Below are 20678 nucleotides of genomic sequence, written 5' to 3' on the forward strand. Positions count from 1 at the left end.
TTCTGCTAAAAAACCCCCCACTTAAGTACATTCAGTTTCAGCTGTGCAGGAGTGTGGTGTACCACCCACATCTTGGGTATTGTTTGAAGTGGGAAGGACACAGGGTTTGAATAGGTACAAAGACAAGTAAAATTATTTAGGGATAGAGCAACTGTCTCATGAGAGAGAAAAACTAGAAGGAAAATATTTAGGAGTATTAAAGAGTATTACTTAAGAGTATTAAAATACTTAAAAGGACTGGAGAAAGCTGATGAGAGATACTGGTGATGGTTGCAAAATCATGAAGACTGTGGATAAAATGGATTCAGAACTGTTATTGATCAAATTTAACAGTGCATTAATTGAAACTATTAGGAGATTGATTTAAAAGGGATGAAAGGAAATACTATTTTACACAGTGGGTGGTGAATTTCTGAATTCTTTTTAGCACAGGATCTTATGAAGGCAGACAGTGCAAAGAGGGATTAGGTAAATATGTGGAAAACTGATTTATAGGCATATAGGAAAGGCAACAGTCATGGGTGTACCCTCTAACAGTTAATAACTACTGGGGATGCGAGGGGGAACAGACCATGGTGTCAGGCTTGCATGCACTGTCTAAATAGCATTTTTAGTTATAGAATGCTGAGCTAGGTAAAGCATTGCTCAGAGCCAGTGGAGCATTTTTTAGCCCTTATGGCCCTCTGCTCTGGGTATCTTTTGGGTTATTCCTTTCATTTCATTTCCCATCCTTCTCTTCATAAGGTTTGCCTTGAAGTTTGAGGCTTATTCCAGTCAAACAGTAATTAAAAATACTGAGCTTTAGTAAACAGAATAAAATTAACAAAAGCTGTGGATTTCTGCAGGGTTTTCCACAAAACCATGAATCCTTCAGAAAATGCATGGGAAGAAAGCACTCTGCCTTGCATTTGTGAATTATGGCTAAATTACTGATGAGCCTAAACTAAGTTTTGTGCTGGAAAATCAAAAATTGTTTCATTTTTTGGGTATTAAGATTCTGTGATATGCATCACATAGTTGTCTACGCCCTTTATTAGCTAAATGCATGTGTAGTTTGATGTGTACCCATTTGAGGGTGTGCTTGCAAAGGTATATTACCTCGTGACAATGTAATTGGGCTACTCTGCAGTGCAAGTTACAGCTTCCTAGATAATAGGTTTATTATTGTTGCCAGTGCAGCATGTAAGAATAGCACTTTCTCCTGAGATGGACAGATGGACAGATATTTCAATGGATACATTAAAAAGAAATAGAAATATTGGAGACAAACTGTACTGAGAGAAGGATACAAATTCATAGACTGTTTATGTTGGATATTCTTCTGTTCTTACTGCCTCCTCATTTATAATGTTCATTGAGAGATGATATTTAACAAGACATTAACATTAATGTCATGGATATTGCAGCATGTTTAACTGAGTTAAAATATCTCTTGAAGTAAATCATTCTAATTTACAAAACAATTTTGAGAATACATTTCTTTGCTATATCATACATCATCTTTGATAATAATTTATTTACTTTGACAATTTTAAGTCATACTGAAAAATTCACATTCCTCTATTGCCAAAAAAACTTCATTGAAAGTTAAAGGAATAAACAAAAGCAATCTGGCATATGCACTTGAATATCAATCTCTAAAACTAGTCATTCACCACCTTAGTAAGAAATACAAACACTTGGAAACTGTTCCATACAGCAGAGGGCAGCAGTGGTAAAATGGCATATCAAGCAGATGATTACAGTATGTCTACTTTTACCATCTTTAATACAATGTAGCTCAAACAGTAAAAAGAAAAACTATTAATAAACCCAGGGTAAAATATTATATTTCAGTTTTCTTGATGATGTTCATGTCAGCATTTATTTTAATTGATAAGAGAAAATTAATATGTAGTTTCCAAACTCAGGGCTAAAATTACTGTGGTTTTCACTTCATAGAAAGGTCACCGAACCTCCTACCCAATTAACTTTCTTTTTTTCTTTGAACAAATGAAATAAAATGTGGTTCTGAATTAGAAAATGGACATATTTTTTCCTGAGATCGTGAAATGCTAGTTCCACAGATGCATTTTATTAGGGATTGCTTCATTACATTCTAGTGGTCAATATCCTGTTATACTGCCTCTCAATCAGTGAATACCTTTTAATGAGTATAAAAATCATTGGAAAGCCTTTATAAATTAAACAAGTAGCAGATGTAATGAAGACTGATTGTGTCCAATGGCTTTACATCTTTTCTTTGGCTATTTCTTTTTGAATAAGATAGTTTATGGCATTCATGATGTTTCTCTTATAGTTTCTTTCATGTCTATAGCTGAGTCATGTCTGCAGCTTTCCTGCATGTAGATACTACTAGAATGCTCATTCTAGCCCTTGTTTTGCACAGAACAGTAGCAATTAAATATATTTGAGATTTTTGCTCCTCTGTCAAATACATTTGAAAGTGTCAAAATTGTCAAAGCCTTACTGGGGTGATAGGAGTGGAGCAATTTTTACAGAGACAGGGAGGGATTTAACTGGCAAAATCTAGTTGATAGTACAGATGTCTACAACAAAGACAATCTCTCCAGGCCCTCTTAACTCTCAAGGAAGTTACCATAAATATAACCAGAGAGTTTAGAGTGCAATTCCTATCATCCAAAATTATGTTTTAGAACAGGCCAGATAAATTGTCTCTTAAAATGCCTTCCTCTCCAATGACTGTACAGACAGCCTAGGGGGACTTGTCAAGACACAGACTTCCACATACACCAAATTTAGATAAAATCAATTCTGACTACACACAGACATCTTGACTGCTTATGCCTTGCTTCCTCAGGATATCACAATGAAAAAAAGCAAAACAAACTCTCTTTAAATGAGAGAAAAAGTGAAAATAAAATAAAGAGAAAAGGTAAATAATTGAGACTATAGTCAATTATGTATAATAAAGGTAGGAAATATTTTTTTGAAAAAAAAAAAAAAAGGTGAAAGAGAACTAGTGGGCTTCATATTAAAAAGCTTCTGGGGAATGATGTATTAGCTTTTATGGAAAACATTCAGATCAAAGACCAAAGAATTGTAGGCAGGTTAATGGTGTCAGCTTTACTGTAAAGTCTGTAGTTTTGTAAAGAGTTAATTAACATACATCTACACATAAGCATTCTGAAAGATTTCATTCAGATTTATAGATGTGTTGAAGAAGAGATAATATAAATGAACATGCCAAAAGGGAGCAGGGTGTATTTTTTCCTCTCTTGTGAATATACTACCCACTTTCAGAATGACAGTAAAGATAGTCTTTGACAGAGGTATCTCAGATTTTGTTCTTCAGTAAGAGAGGAAACTGGAGTTAATACATACCCGGTAGCAAAGCGTGCTGACAGTCATTATGCCTGTGTCATTTATTGCCTTTCATTGGCAAAATTTGCTTATAGAAGGTTCTGTGTCACTGAAAAGGAGGCATAGAAACAATGCAATGAAAGTCATCACTCAGAACATGGGGAGGAAATCCATTACATTGGATGAATCCATTCTCCAGACTCTTGCCTAAAGGTACATAGAGACTCACACGCCCCTTTTGTTTACTTTGCTACTGGTTTATGAAGGACGTTAGTTTTCTTCCTTTTATATGAATTTGCCTCAGCTTCCTCTTTAGTTCTTTTCAGGATTTTTGAAAAAAAGAATTTTAAAAATAAAATTCTGGTTAAAAAACCTGCAAACCTCCTTGTAAAGAGTTAATTTTTAAAATTACTTCAATGCACTAACACTCTGCATACTAATCCACTTAGGCTTTCTTTTTCAAGTTCATGACTGCCAGCCATTGACTTTGTTCTACTTGGCTACTTTGAACCTTACACTGGGCTACTGATTGTTGTTAACTGTAAGCAAGTGTATCTAATCATTAATACAAACTCACTTCAAGTTCATCTAATCAACTGTGAAAACTAAGATTACATTTTACATTTATGATTTTCCAAACTCGTGTGTGTGTTTCAAAAGGGCAGTGAGGAAAAGGGGGATTAGGATAAACGTTCCTGCATATAACAAAATCCATTTCCAAGTGTGTAGAAGGCAGTGTGGGAGCAAGAACTGCAGCGAGAACAGAGCTGCAGTAGGCTTGGTTAGTATCATGCTAAGCAGATAATTTGCTTGTAGCAGACTCTCAGTTCCAGGAAAGTTTCTACCTCTGGTATTCACAAGCTACTCACATTGAGCACTTCAGCATAAATCCCCAGCACGCAAGAGAGCTTGCTCAGCTACTAACTCTACTTGCTCAGCCGAGAGTTAGCATGGACTGTAATTCAAGACTACCTCAATAGTTACTAGTATTGGAGCTAATAAGAATTTGCCTCATAAATATCATTTCAATCTCTTATTTTTTTAAATTGTTGTTGTTGCAGATGTTTTTCTTGTCCTCATCTGTACAGATGAGACATGAGGAGCAAAGAAGATAAAAGCCTTTAGTTCTTTCTCTACTGTTGAAGGAATTTGTTTAGCACAGGGAAAGGCTTGAAAAATCTTTACAGAGGAACCATAGGTACCAAATTGTCGCTATGCTGCAAATTGCTTATGTTTTGCTTTTTAAGGCATAACATACACTTACTTGGGTGGATTTCTAACTCTTGGGTTTTTTACATCCTTTTAATGTTTTTGTTAGATTTAAACTGAGCATATTATCTTGAGCATAGTGCATTGAAGTTAGCATTTTAGAATTTTCTAAAGTTATAATTACCATAGACTCACCAAAATCTGTATAGCCTAGTTCTAAATTAAAGGCCACTGTGACTCATAGAGGTGGATTGGTCACTGATGCCTACAGATATCTGTTCATTTCTTGGTTTCATATAGGTGCATGTATATATGAATAGTTCTAAACAACATATACTTGACTGGTACTATAAAAAGTCTCTGTCCTTAAAGCTGAAAATAATGATGAGCAAAACTGGATGAGCGGAGGTTTTTAAAAATAAAATGAGAATGATTATTGGTAAATAAGAATGTTCTATTACATAGAAATAGTAGAAATTCTGCATTCATTAAAGAAGGCAAATTTGTCTCAAAAAGTATTTTTAAGGGAGGACACAAAATCATAACAAATATTTTTGTCGAAACCCCTGCTTTAGCAATTTTCTGAACATAATTTGTAAATTTGTACTGTGTCTTCCAATTGTACTTCTATATACAGCAATATAAATGTGCCCTCAAATAATGTGTAAAATAACAAGGAAAAAGAAAGGCTGATGGCAATGAGAAGTATGTAAACAGAGTCAACATTTATGAAAAAAGAATAAACAAAAGCACAAATATTAAAGAAAAAAGGCTATTAGATACTAAGTTTAAGGTCAAAGAAAGATTTAATAGTATATCAAAACCAAAGTAATAGTATGACACCAAAGTAGTAAGTAATAACTATCAAGAGGTACATACTTAGCCAGAAGCATTGGTCACAGAGCACTGTGAACGGTTAATGTTTGTTTTAAACAAAACCACAGCTTGGAGAATGGTGAAATTTCACAGAATGGAAGAAAACCAAGAAATTGTTCCAGTATTTTTAAAAGAGTAAGCAGGATGACTGGGCCATTTCACCCGATGTTAATCCTAGCCAACAGCAGGGAAAGGAGCTGTAGAATGCAGTCAGTGAAGAGTTAAAAGATAGTAGCATAGTTAATACTAATCAATATGATTATATGGGAAATAAATCGGTACAAACCAACTGTGATAGGTCCTTCATAAGACTTGTCTGACAGAGGTAACAATGCAGAAGCCTCAGCTTCCATGAAGCATTCATCTGATTCCTGAATGACTGCAATTTAAAAAAAAAAAATTACTTTGTGCAATCCCATAAAGCAATATTGTTTCAATTAAATGAATCGTGAATGACAAGTTGATAAATATATAAGAACTTGAAAGGAAGTTGCCACTTTAAATTAGGAGAATAGGCTTTCAGGAGGGTGTTTTTAAACAAATGCCATTCAACATTTCTCAAAAAAAAAAAAAAAAAAAAAAAAAAAAGACTACTAAGGCCAAAATTTATAGAGAAAGTAGAAATCCACCAGAAAAAATGGTGCAAACATTGTACCCCATAAAAGGCTTTCATTGAACATTGAGAATTTTAGCAATCTAAGGAAGACTCCCAAATTTTTTAAAAAATGGAAATGAGGGATTGTGCCCTGGAACACTAGCCTGATAACATGGTGGATAATGGGCTGAAAATGTGTGCCCAGTGTAGTATGGTGGGTGAGATGGTGAACCCAGTTCAAAGACTGAGATGTACTAAGTAGGAAATTCTATTTTCTTTATATATGATCTCAGTGTAAACCATCACTGGAATAATGTCTAAAAATTCTAAGTTCCAATAAGACCTGTGGGAAGATTGTGATAATATTCAGAAAAAAAAACCAAACAAAACAAAACCAAACCTAAGAGTCAGTTAACACCTTGGAATTGTGTCCTATTATGAGATTTTAAATTAATCTCCTTACTTCATCCAAGGAAAGGTTGATATATAACGGTCAGCATGTGCTTATGTTTGCAACACTTTTTCTGCTGTATTCGATGTTTAGTCATGCTGAAGTTAAAGTGAAAAACGTAGTACCTGAAGCTAAACAAATACACACTGGAAGTAAGACACATATATGTTAAAGGTGAGGATAACAAAGCTCTGAAACAACTTTTCTGATGATGAGATAGAGCCTCAAATGAAGCTTTTGATAAGGCCTGAATTTTGTACATAAATGTATCTTGGAATGCAAACACACAATGGGTTTATGTCAGGAATTCCTGGGTATAGTGTTTTGTCCTGCTTTAATGCAAAACTGTGTAATGATCCTAAGTGATCCCTTCTGTACTTAAAAACTGTGAACTGTAAGACACAGGTTGAAATCCTTCCATGTAACTGAATAGAAGTGATGTATGCAAAACTAAGAAAGAAGTAATTTCTTCTTGGAACTGTTGAAGGAAACTTCTACCTTATCTTGTGTTTTCTAAAAGACATATTTTCAGTAAATTTTCAAAGAACAGTTTTCAGTAAGTGGGGAGTAGAAGTTATACAGCATAGAGCATCTTCAAGATAAACTAGTTTGTGGGCACAAATGTTAAGAGTTATTTACCTGAAATATTCAATTGCTATGTTGATGAAAGGACAACTTTAATACAGACTGTTACTGTTTCCTATATAGGAGGTTATAATTAGAACTAAATAGAAAATTCAGGCAAGACGTTCTTGGAACAGTGTGTGGGAGATTACAGGTACTGATTAGTCGTAGATTGTCTGGGTGGTAACAGTTCAAAATCAGTAATTAAAGCCTAAAATACCAACCAACATCGCAATGAGTGATGTTGTTATAAAGACTTGTGCTTGATCATTTGCAGTTGAGTATTATAAGGCTTTCCATGCCTGATGAAATTCAGGGCCCATTGGTGTGATACCTATCCCACTACCAACTGCTTTAGGGAAAGTTCTCTTCTGGTATCTGATAGAGATGGGCTTCAGACCTGAAACCCAACGTTCTGCACTAGTTCCAAAATGTATCTACATTACCACTATTCATTTGTTTATTCCTACTCATTGTCATCATGGCTAGGAATCCCTACATGTGTCTTCACTAGTAAGTGAAATAAGCTCCTCATTATTATTTGTGATACATGAATAGCCTTAATGCAAAAAAACTGTACTGTAGCTTCATTCATTTTCTGGAGATGACAGAAATTGTTAAGGCAATGAGGTGAGGATTTTGAGATGATTAACAAAGGAAGAATCCAAGCTCCATGCTTGAAATCTGCTTTCCAACTCAGAGTCATCCATGATGTTTGCATTGATATTAACGGATACCATTTATATAATTTATAGGTATGGTCAATAAACATTGTATATAACTTAGATAAAGCAAGTAGAAACCAGAAATGACATCTGAGAATGGGTGGAGCCCTGCTTATGTCAGTGCTGTTAACTTCAAAAAAGCTGAAGGATATTAACAGCTTTTTAGTTCTTAAGAAACAGCAGTCTGGTGGGAATTAAGAGTAAAACTGTCTTTATAATTAGCCATCTACTCTGTGCCTTTGTTTCAAATTGGAGCAAACTTGTTTCAGATTTGGCTAGTTATGTACATAATTTTAGTAACTTCCAGCTTAATTTCCTGGAAATAAATACAAATATTTACCTATCTAAAAACAGTCTGACAACAATAAAAGAGATTGAAAAAGTCTGAGAAAGTGTTTCTACTGCCAAGTGTTTTGATGCAGTATAATTTACATTAAATTAAAGCTTTTCTTATAATCTACACCTATATTGGTTTTATTTTCAATATGTTCAATATTTTTAACATTCAGTATTTCAATATTTTCAGTATTGTAATTTATTCAATGCATCTACACAACTAGAAAGGACTAGTTCTGTATTTTGTGAATTTCTACTTTTATAAAAAATAAGCGTTTATAGCTAAAAATAAGCCATTGTTTCCATTCAAAAGTTGGTAAAGAGGAACTAATTACTAAAATAATTCAAAAGGTAAATTTTTGTTTGTTTGTTTTTAAATGACTGATCTTCTGGATAAAGCAGTAGAACAGGTATGTCAGGACTTCACTATAACAATTGTGTATAACTATTTGGTGCAGTAAGAAATATTAAATTGAAGAAGATGGAAAAAAAAAAAAGAGGGTGGGTAAAAATCTAGAAGGTTGTAGGTTGCTTTGAAAAGGGATTGATTGACCTGGCATGACATTGCTAGCAAGATCTTCCAAGATTCACTTCTTTAGATTTTTCTTATACTTTCTTAAATTTTTTTTGGCATTGTTTGCTGGTGTCATTGGGTCAGGAGGCTACAGAAGATGTCTAGGTTTTCATGTAGAAAGAATCAGAGACTTGGAATTTTAGATGTGATGTGAAATATAGTAATACATGCTGAACGCATATTACAGGGTGATAATGAGAATTTCTAGGATGGGAAATAATCAGAGGTTAAGACTTGTGTGCATCACTCACCCACAGGAGTTGTATGGGATGTAGACTGTGCAATCATAAAAGAGACAAATGTAATCTTTGCACACACATAGCCAAATATTTTGAGGAAAGATGTGAATAATGATTATGGTTATAATCACTCATTCAGTAAGTGGAGAAAAACCTTCTGTGTCGACATAAACAGAATAATCATATTGAATTAGACCTAGGGTTTTTTATGGTTTTGCTTCATACTCCTTGTATATATGTTTGTGTACAGAGAACACAAAGATATAAGAATAAGCTTATACAGATGAGTGCTATTGTTGCCCATCATGAAAAGATATCCTGTACAATTTATAAACTGCTTTGAACATTCATTTACAGGAAAGGAAACCAATGAAGATCAATATCTCATCTCAGTATAGTGAGTTATTCTGGTGCTTCTTAGTATAGCACACACTAAATGCACAATGTTTTTCTTCCACAATGTTTTTATTCCACAACTAAACAACACAAACCACACAACCAATGGCAAACATGCTAAATTCACTGAAAAATTATTAAAATACAGTAATTCTGTTCCAGGAACTACTGATACAAAGAACTGATAAAATATGAATTGTTCCTAAATTAGATAGAACAATGCTACAAGAATATATGGTGTATGAACTCAAACTGTATTTGCAAAGTTAAAATAGTAGTTGATTCTGTATGTATTCTCATAGGCTAGGAAAAAAATCAAGCATTTACTTTTATAATCTAAGGGTTATATATGTAAATTAATTGTGGGTACTGGTATTCAGGTTATCTGTGGTTATATAGAGATAAACAACTTTTAAAAGTAAAAATCTTTCATAAAGTGTGAGCATTTCTTACGATAACAGACTGTCTTCTCACTGCTGTTGTTACCAAATTTTGGAACAGTGGATATAATACTGGATTACATGGGGGAGATACTAGTTGGTTAGTAGTTTTAATAAAGGTGGAAACTAAGTTCACTGTAATGCAATTAAGTTGGTATTTGGTTAAATTTAATTGTTTTCTAGCAATACTGGTTCTTTCATTGTCCTTCCATATAGGATTTTTTTTTCTTTTCACCTTTATTGCTTCAATATTTGTTACTTGAAGCCCATCTAATCACTCAGCTATTCTGTAAATTATTGTTAGTGTTGGTGCCACTACAAGCTTCCTGAATTTAAGACAAAGAGAGGGAAAGAAACTGTCTTCTTTTCCCTCACCCTGGCTTTTATTCATGACCCAGAAACTTATATTTTTCCTTTGTGTTTAGGTAGACTAGAAGTCCTTGAGAAACATCAGTCTTCTCTCAAGCAGCAATTACCATGATGTTTGCTTGCAATGACTCTTCCTTATGTGAGGAGAATTTCTTTAGAACAACTGAACACTGAGTCATAGTTTGAAAAAATAAAAGTCATGTGAGTAAATACTTGTTACCTTAATTTCTGTAACAGTAGAAATTATTTATAAATATTCTATGAAGTAAGGCAAATTACATAAAGGGACTTTTGAATGGTTTTCAAGCATAAGATGATGATTATCTAACAGGAAAGGAACATTCCAATATGTTGGGGTCAGAAGTCAATGGCTGAAGAAAAGACATACAATACATGTCAGTTATGCAAGGTAGCATAACTGTCAAAAGGTTATTTTTAAATTTAAAAACTGTATTTTTTTCCTTTAAAATATTAATGTTCTGTGCTGTAATACTACATAATATTTCATTTGGGATATTTACATTAATAGTTTAATATATGTAATTGGACCATAAATTCTTCTTACTGGATGAGACATTGTTAGTAAAATTATCTCATGTTTTCTGAGTCCAGTGCCTTTGGAAACCTAAAGAAGCAGAAACAAACAATATACCTAACAGAGTCTGATGATGCTCCAGGACATAACCAAACAATAGCCATTGAAAAGCTTAGTGACTGATTTCTGCATCTACTTAGCGTAAAAGGAGGTGACATAGCTGTTATGGAGGCTCTCAAATAAGCAACCACCAAAAATTAAAACATAATTATTAACACAATTAACTAGCCCTCCACAAACTACATGTTCAAATGTCTGTGAGAGGAGAACAGAACTTCCTAGGGTTTAATGACAACTCAAAACACTCTACCACTCACCTGACAAGTGAGGGCTCTCAACCCCGAGGACCTGCTCACGGCAGCGTCCCAACCCAAGGTCCCTCAAGGAGTTTTCTTGGGCAGTGTCCTGACCCAAGGGGAGAGTCCTGACTGCAGCTGCTGCTCCAGGGGACGAGCTCCAAATGGCTCCCCGGGGACTCCATTGATGCCCAGGCCCAATCTGACCTGCAGTCAATAGCGGCTCCCACTGGCCAAAGGCCCCAACTACCGTGAGGCCCTGAGAGCAAAGGCAGCCCCGAGCTGCTGCGCCTCAGCAGCCAGGAAACCCTGTTTTCATTGGGCAGGTGCACCTGCCACAACTAAGGCTGACTTGATGGACTAGTAGCTATACTTTAATGTTTAGATACCTTCAGTAAAGTTAGGCTGCTAAAGTTTCTAAGGATGAACATAAGGACATTTTTTTCCCCAGATGTTTTTTAACTTAAAAATGAGCAATATCATATACATCCTTCTGTAGCCCCCTCTTTTTCTTTCCCAAGACACTCATATCTCCTACTGTGACTGGGGTTCTTGATTATAATGAATGTTACTGTTGAATAGTCTTTATGGTTACTCCTATATCCCAGTTTATTGTTTTTGGAAACACAGCCAGATAGTCAGCAATGGAGAGATGGAGAGGTTGGGTGAGGGAGAAGTCTGTAGTAAAGTGACAGCAATTACTGAGGTTTTAGATGACACTTTCCATATATGGGCTAACAAAAAGTGATCATTTATAAGCTTTCATGCGAGGGATATCTTATGACAATAAATGTCACAGATTAATTCTGTAATATGTGAGAAGGCACTTCTGAAGGTACATTTCTGAAACCATCAGAGGCTTTGCTGGCCTAAATTGAAAGTAATCCATGAGTTCTTTCTGTTCAGTTTTAATGCAATTATATTTCCAGGTCATCTTAGGAAACTTTCTGCTGACTAACAGGTGAATTTTGCAATCCTGAACTAATATAAAGCTTGTTCCAGACACATATATTTATATATATATATATATATATATATATATATATATATATTCATATATGTAACTCAGATAATTTCAATAGCCTTCTTTTATTTTAATTCATTGACAGTCTTGATACATGTGATGTTAGGATTGATGCGTGAGGCTGATGAAGCTGAATAGACTGTGGTAATTTTAAAGCACTGACATTTTTTATTACAACACTCTGCCATTAGTTCATCGGCAAAGATGCTTTATATATTGAAATTCTACGCAAATTACATGCAAAATGTAGCCCTTTCATATGTCAATATGCTGCCTATGGCTGTAATTATAACAATGTGCACACGTCACATTAATAACATGGAGAAAATCTGCAGTACCACAAGATTCTCTTGTATTTGCCATAATTGCTGTGATTAGTAAAAGGGCAAAAAAGGCCCATCAAAACAATTTATACAGTATTTAAGGAATAAGAGTTATATAGCTGCGCTTCTCAGTAAACTGAGAAATTCAGCAGGGGTCTTGCTAAAATGATGCCTACATCCTCTCACATTCTGCCATACAAATAAAGTTAAGGCATTTGTCAGGGTGGTAGAGCTCATAGAAATGTCCTTGTCATCTCAGAGTGAGTTCTCTAAAGAGTTTTCCTATTGCTAACACAATTTATTCACTGATCCTTTGAAAACCAGTAAATTGCAGAGTGCAGTTATTCATGACGTTTCTGAATGGGCAACTTGTTTTTGTTCTTGTAGCAGGTGCGTAGGCAGGAGAAACAAGATAAGCTGCAGTAAGTCTTACTGGTTCACCTAAAGTTAAAATGAAATAAATAAATAAAAATCCTGTAACCAAAGAAAGCTTGCTGCATGTGCTTATCATGTTTTGTGTCTGGTTGGAAATTGCCTTCACTCCTATGCACTAAGAATGGAAGTTAGGGTATTACTATGTGGACTTTCTAAGTCATAAAAGATTGCAATTGTGTGTGGAAAAATTTTGATATGAGTTGTCTGAGATCATAAATCCAACTATGACATGAAAATGAGAGTTTTGAGATATTCCCATTTTTATCACTCTTCTTTTTATCTTTTTTTTTTTTTTTTTTTTTTTTTTTTTTTTTTTGGTTACTATTTTCCTGGGACATGTACCTATGCTGTCAGCAATCAGTTACTCTTGTAAGTATCCCTGCATGGTAACTGTTCAAACTGATTAAAAATGATTGATAATCTCTACAAATTCTTGAGCTCAGGTCCTTGCTTGATCATGCCAAGGTCCTTAACTAAGTGTAGAATGAATACTAGTGAAAAAAAAGTTTAATTTGCTTATTTAATCAGGAGGTTCACCATGCCTCTGTTTTTGCTATATGCAGTCTGTCATCATGTTAGAATGGTAAACTACTTCAATTTGAGTTACCCTTGTTCCCCAATCCCTCCAAGGGCTCTTTCTTCCACGCATATTATCATTCTACAGTAAGCAGAGAATGACTGGCTTATGAGCATTGTGCATGGACTTTTTTTTTTCCCCCTTTATTAAAAATCACCAAAAGATGTGCAATCAAATTTGAACCAAAATGGCAAAGATTTCTAACACATGAGAGAGCAATAATAGTGATAGGTGCTTTAGGAGGTTTTAAGACATTAAACAGTACCAGTGATTTCTTTCTGTCTGTGTATCTCAGCAAACTTCTAATAGGCATCTAACTACACAGCTCTGTTATCACTGACCCATTTTATCAGTTGGCACAGCATCAGGATGGGTAGGTAGTAGGAGAACAAAGCTACTGCAGAAGGGTTTGAACAAAAGGACTTAGCAATTGATTATAGCAATTACTTCAAAAGTGGTAATTCAAGGACTATGTAGACAGAAAAATTCTTTGATGACAGTGGCATGACTGAAAAAACAGGTAGTGCTCTGGTGACAGGGGTGGAAGCAGAGACTGATTCTTGAGTCACCATCAGTGATTTTGCTACCACTGAGAAACTCATTTAGAAGCCAGAGGAGGCTTGCAACACTCAGTCTTAGAGGGAAATGAATTCTCCTTTGAAATCAGCCATAGTACCCTGTACCAATTACTGTTTCTTTTTAATACACTGAATGTTTCCTTTTTTTACCATCACTCTGTAATATAAATGTTAATGTAAGATACAGCCAGTATTATTATGTAAATCTTCTCTCAGCAGCTTTCAATAGTTATAAATCATCAAAGGCTTTTTAAAATGTTAGCTTCTCTCAATAAATTGAAACAATTCACCCTCTGTTTGTACACTTTAATTGGATAGAATGAATTCTTAGTTTCAATTTGTAATTATATACAAAACACCAAATTATATACAGATAAACATATTCTATGTTTATTTGGCTATTGAGCAATCCCTGGAATTAAATGCTGGAAGCTATTCCCTCATTATCTGAGGAATTACTTTTATTAGTGGAACAAATCTGGATGTAGTTAGCTTTGTTTCACAGAGCAAATTATGTAAAAGCTAGAGGAGATCCATGTTATCATGTGTTTCTGTTTTTCAGTAATGCATATAAAAATTTTTGAGATTAAAATTTCTGTAATTCTTGTTTGCATGAAGTTGCATGTTTGGCAATGTTAATTTGATAAGTATCTTTTGTAATTTATGAAGTAAAAGGAAAAATAATTTGATAAAAATCTCAGGGTTTTTTTGTACTTGAATATCTAATAATAGGACTGATTTTTAAAATGCTCACCCTTGATCACACAAGTGTTTGTACATACTTCCATGTACTTGTACTCTGTATTTTTGAGAACAATTGTTTACATTTTGCTCTTTCCTCAAGCTGGTGTTGTCAATTTAATTTTATTTTATAGTCAGTATTGGTTGCCAGTTCTCAGCCATACTAAAAGAAGGCTGTCCCTTTTGAGCTCACCACCTTATAGGAAACATTACTGGCTTTTTAAAACAAAGGATTTTTTGTCAATCTGGCTTTAAAGAGAATTATGATGTTTTTATTACTACGGGCTTACTGCTTCACAAGATTTGTTGAGCCAACTGAGGTGCTAATTCTTCGTTACTGCACTGAAGGTTTGGAAGGTGGGAGAATGATATGACTGGTATACCTGTCGCTGTGGAAGCCTGTCAGTCATAACAATTTTCACTATCTTCCAGTGCGATAATATTGTAATGCCTTGGTGATGTAAATGTCAACTTTGTAACAGTATTCTTCTGGAAAATCTGAGTGGGTGAAGAAATTTTTTTTTTCACTACAGTCTGAGTTATCCCAGCTTTTTTAATTGGTGCAAATGTGGCACGGAATTAAGTGGGGATGAAAGACCCTGTGTTCTATGGACAGTGTTTCCCAAAGAAAAATACCATCTATGGCGGTGCTTGAAAAGATTTATATTTCTATTCTGTTCTCATATTTGCAAAAAGAAGTAATCTTTTGATGAAAAAAAGAAATTTAGGTTCATTGTAAAATTCATCAGATAATGTAGTAATGAAGAGAACAGTTAGAGTGCTTGCATGTATTATCCATTGTAATGAAATACATTCTTCAATAGATTTTATACATCTTGCACTGCTAAAATAGAGACTGTTTATATAAAATGATAACTGCTAAAATATGTGAAATATATTCAATTACGTGATGCTTAGAACTTGCCAAGAAGAACATGTACTAATTCCTTTCCACCTCCATTGTTACCTTAAGAGCAGCTCTCTCCATAGCAACTGAAAACTTTTCAAGGCAGCAATAAACTAATCCTCTCCAGCTTCCAGAGCACCATCAAGGAATTTTAAAAACATTGGACTTCCAGCAGCTAAATACTTCTGAGGATTCAGAAGGCCACAAAGCTAGATACACAAGCATTCTTTTTCCCTTCAGAAGGTAAGAACATAATGTTTAGAAGTTAGTGCATCCTTGTAACAATGATACATATACCTAACTGCTAACAGTAAAATTTATTGAAATACCAAAAGATTTCCTAACATCTAAAAACATACTAACCTTTATCAGAATGAATGCCAATTAGAATTCAGCAGGGTTTTTTTCATTTTTAATACTTTGTTAATAGAGTTTCTTTTAAAATAAGACACACACGTATCATACTGCATTTAAAAGAAGCTGAAGTTATGTGTGGTTGCTTAATACACGTGTATTATCATCTGAAAATATATGTCAGTGCCAGCATCTGCCCATCAATAATATGATAATATCTTTGTGGAAAACAGAAGTGAAACAGTTTTATATTTCTTGTGATTTAATATTGAGATAGATTATTGTTAAAGCAGAGACATTGGTATATTAGGAAGGATAGTGACAAGACAGATTTACAGTTTAAAATGCCTTTTGCATCTAGAGTTAACAAGTTAAACTTGTTGTTCTGGTGTGTTTGTCTTATTTATTCACTAAGTTCTATAAATGAAATTATGACCTTGGTTTTGTAACTCTTTCATCTGATCATAAAATATCACTAATTTTTAAATACATCCTGTTCATTCTTATTTTATGTTGTACGACTGGAGTTCGGTAACATTGGTAAAGTGTTTTGAAAATACAACCTGCTCTATATCATTGCCATGTAACATAATTAGTGCACAGTCATATCAGAATTAGACTAGTAATCTTTATTTACAGCTATTTTTGCTACTAAAAACCTGTTTCATAATGGAATGAAAGTGAAAGCTATGGTATTTTCCTGTTCTTACTGAAGAGGATTATTAGTGAATGCAATAATATAACACTGAAATGAAAATCATACACTTTACTTTTGAGAGGAGGGAAGGGCACTTTGAGTCAACCTCTTGTTGGTAATTCTACAGAAGTTTTAAGGCCATGGTTGTCTTAGTTTCCTGCTGTTCTGGGCTGTAAAGCCCTTACAGGCTCCCTGTTGTTCAAAAACAGCTTGTCACTGCAAATCAGCTTAGCTGACCAATTAATAAATCCTTTCAAACATATTGCATTCACACTAATTAAAGGGTTGGGGTTTTTTTCCCCTTTACCATTCAGATTCCTCAGGTTTCAAGTTTAAGCTGTGAAGTGCAAACAACAATTCAACATTCAGTGCAGATCACGCACTGCAGGAAGAGGAGATGTGTTTTCTGACCAAGCATCCAGCTCTTGGGGTGGTATGTTCTGCTTTCATATTCAGCGTGCTCATTGCTGAAGGACAGCCTGGGGAAGAGCATGGGCAGGATGGCAGTTATGCTCCCAGCCGAGGCTATCTGATGGAAGTTTTACACGTTCTTTCAGCTGACAACACTGCGCTCCACATGAACCACTCACGAGAACTGGTCAAAATGTTACTGGAGAGAGCTGAGTGCCCACAGCGGATTTATGGCATGCAAGAGGATTGTAATCTGGTTAGTGCTTCAATTAATGAAGGGTGTCTTTACTGAATCGTCAGTGAGTTCTAAAATTATTTATTACAGTGATACTCTCCTGAATAAAAGACCTAAACATGTAAATGGCTTGTTGTTGCAGCAAAAAAAATGTCCCTGCTTTAATTGTTTCATTCTGAATTATTGTTTGAGCTGATGAAGAGATATTCCAAACATGAGAGGCATTTCTTAAAAATGCCATGCTTCAGCCACATAGCACTAATAACTTTCCTTTAAAAATTGTCAAGTGTTTAATTTTCAGCAAAGATTTTTCTACTTTACCCTGATCTAACTATAAAAGCATGAGCTTGAATTTGGGACACAGAGGATTTCCACTGTGGAAAGACATACGTAAAAATTGGGGACCGGTTCTGCCACTTTTTTTTTTGTTCTGGATTTTAGTTCATAAAAATAAAACCCAGACAGGATTGTCTCAGGTTTATGTGCCACTTCAGTGAAATATTCAAGATTTAGGAGAGAGTTTCAGTAAGCAGTTCAGGTCAAGGAAAATAAAAGGCAGAACAATGAATCTACAAATCCAAATGAAACTGGCAATAGTCCAGGGTACAGCTTCGCAGAAGGTTTGGTTTTCTAACTGAGTTGAGAATATTTTCAGAACTGAGTCCCAATTTCAGAAAGAAGGGAACAAGTGTAATAAGTTCATAGGTTCTGGTAGGATGGAGACAGTGGTAAGTGAGCTGAAAGGGTGCTACAGAGGGCTTGGTCAGTCTTGGCTTTGATTAATGTAGCTCTGGCATTGTTCAGTGACCTACATACAGCAGAGTGTCACTTTATATCAGAATTATAAGGATGGTCATTAAGGTGAACGCTTTCACAATATACTATTATTGGCAATCTGTCAAGCCAATGAAATGGCAATCTTTTTCACCCATGCAGCTACTCATTTAATTGGCCCTTTCTGCAAATACTCCCATTTTTCATATGATCCTCAACGTGAAATTTCATACATGAAATAATATAGGAGCCTGTTATTCCCTAAATGGGTAATTTTTATGAAGGAGATTGTGCAGTTTTTCTCTTTGCACATACGGGTGATGCACATGTATCAGATATGGACCTAGATCAAAAGTTGAGAATGTATTAAACAGTAATAGGTATAGAGTACTCCTAAACGTCACAAAACAGGGGTCTAGGCCTTCTTGTTCTCCCTCTTTGTTTTGCTTCTCTGGATTGCCATTCTTTTTTTTTTTTTTCTGTATTTGTGGAATGCATGCCCACTGTGTCCTTGAATGGAAGAAATATAAGAGAAACTTAGCTGGGGCTTGCTTTAGTCAGGACTTCCGCTCTGTTTAAGTTTCATCTTGGAAATTGCCTGTGGGAGGAATTTGAGGACTTTCACCATTTCCAGTACTTCTCATTGTTGGCTGTGTCAGTAACACTGCACACATGCTGCATTGCCAGTGCCACATGAACGCAGTTGTCTATAGAAAATCCATGAGAGGGAGACGGCATCTTCAGTCACATGCAGCCCACATGGCACTGTGCTGAAATTTTCCAAGATGATTTAAGAACATTTGGTAAACCAAGATAGCAAAAACTGTGTGAGAAGCACTATCCTTCAAGATCATCAACATTTGAAATGGAATGCCCCACCTTAGCTTGGCATGTTGTTTCCCATACTTGTTCAGAATAACTAATTGATTCCAGACCCAACTTTCCCTTCCAGGATTCCAGTCATACCACATGACCTCGTTTTCAGATTTTTTTTTTTTTTTCATTTTTAATGATGTCTCCAGAGGGTATTTAAAAGCAGTGAAGATTTTAGACCCTTCTTTGACTTGTTGTTACATATTGGTCCCAAGACTCTTTGGGCAGGGCCTGGTGGCTATTGAGTGGCACCCAACACTTTATCTCCTAATCATATAAAAGCCATATATATCTCTTGCAGTGGTAAGATAATTTTTTCTAACTTCTGGTCTCTTAAACAAAAGAAACTCAGTGTTCAATGCCTAGGTTCAAAGTTGGCCCCCTTTTTTTTTTTTTTTTTTTTTTTTTTTTTTTTTTTTTTGTTTGTGGCATAAGCTACAATAAAATAAGTAAATCTAAAATCAATAAATAAGCAAATATTTACAGTGCATTTCTAAAATAATAAGCATTTCTAAACCAAGGCCATGCAGATGATTATGCCTGTAAAATATTAATAACAGCAAAATAACCAGTGATGAACTGATTTATATCCTCTTGGTATCTCCTCAAGGGTTACTCTCTATGGGCTACCCATATACTATGGAATAGCTGCATGTTTTACAACTCACCTGCTTCCTTACAATTAGCAATTTCCTTTTCAGTCATCTTCCTTGCAAGAGCAAACAGCCTCACTAAATACAATTTATCCTCACTGGATTTTGAAATATTATAGAAGCCTTTGAAAACCTTTCACTATGTGCAGTATGCTTATTGTATTGCTACTGAGTGTTTGAAAAGGCTGGTTGACTAACTTCAAGTCTTTTGGGACAGAAAACATAAAAGCTGTATTCCTCCTAGCCCAAATACTAATGCTCAGAGACATGCATTAGAAAAAGTTAGAATTATAGACCTTGGTAGACAATGTAGACAGGGCTCAGTGGGTCATCCAGTAATCTAGTTTATTTATGAGTATAAATATTTAATTTGGCAATTACCATCCACAGTTGTCTCTTTTTTTAGACTGAATATTTGTGAGAATTTTTGTTAGAATTATTTCTATTGAAAAGTAGCAGCTCTCTCAATTCCTTCAAGAAACACTGGCTTCTGAACATGACAAATATGTGTTTGATTCTAAATACTCAGCTTCTGCGTAGGAAAATGAACATACAAGGTGAGCCACACTGTAGGTTCTGTCTGGATTCATGAATTTATTAGGGTGCAGTTTTAACCCTCCCATGGTACCTTTATGTGTTACAGTTTCTCCTCTGAAATGTACAGTCTGGCTGTTCTACCATAGTAGTTGAGATTAGCTGACATAACTGTAACATGCTTGGAAAGGAGCCAGTTGCAAAAAAAGCCCAGCTACACAGTGAATGACAATAGTTACAGGATCTCTTCAAGAAAAATTCTTTATTCTGGAATTCAGTATCTTATTTCCCATAGCCTGACACAGAGCTCTATTAGTCTTCTGATATAAATTTAAAGAGATGGCAAAAGTTTCTGGAAAGTGTATCAAGAAAAATGGAAGGGTTTTTATATATACATATATATTTTAAAAATATGCACTCAGATAGAATGCTCACAGGGTGAGCATATAATTTCAGTCCCTCTTGAAATGCATTTGGAGGACTATATGGTGTTGAGACCTTGTGCTGGCACTT

At 34.9% G+C, this 20678-nt stretch overlaps 1 protein-coding gene across 1 annotated transcript in view; it reads left to right on the forward strand.

The window, feature by feature from the left end:
• Positions 1-15148: 15148 nt before the first annotated feature.
• SLC39A12 (solute carrier family 39 member 12) overlaps positions 15149-20678 on the forward strand; it is a 35232-nt gene continuing 29702 nt past the window's right edge. Inside the window, exons 1-3 of the mRNA XM_026842362.1 lie at positions 15149-15229; positions 15701-15877; positions 17000-17352. Of these exons, the coding sequence (XP_026698163.1) occupies positions 17083-17352 (270 nt within the window). The 5' untranslated portion in view covers positions 15149-15229; positions 15701-15877; positions 17000-17082. The remainder of the gene's footprint in view (positions 15230-15700; positions 15878-16999; positions 17353-20678) is intronic.

The sequence above is a fragment of the Athene cunicularia genome, assembly GCF_003259725.1.
Source record: "Athene cunicularia isolate RWA chromosome 2 unlocalized genomic scaffold, athCun1 chr2_part1, whole genome shotgun sequence".
Classification (NCBI taxonomy): domain Eukaryota; kingdom Metazoa; phylum Chordata; class Aves; order Strigiformes; family Strigidae; genus Athene; species Athene cunicularia.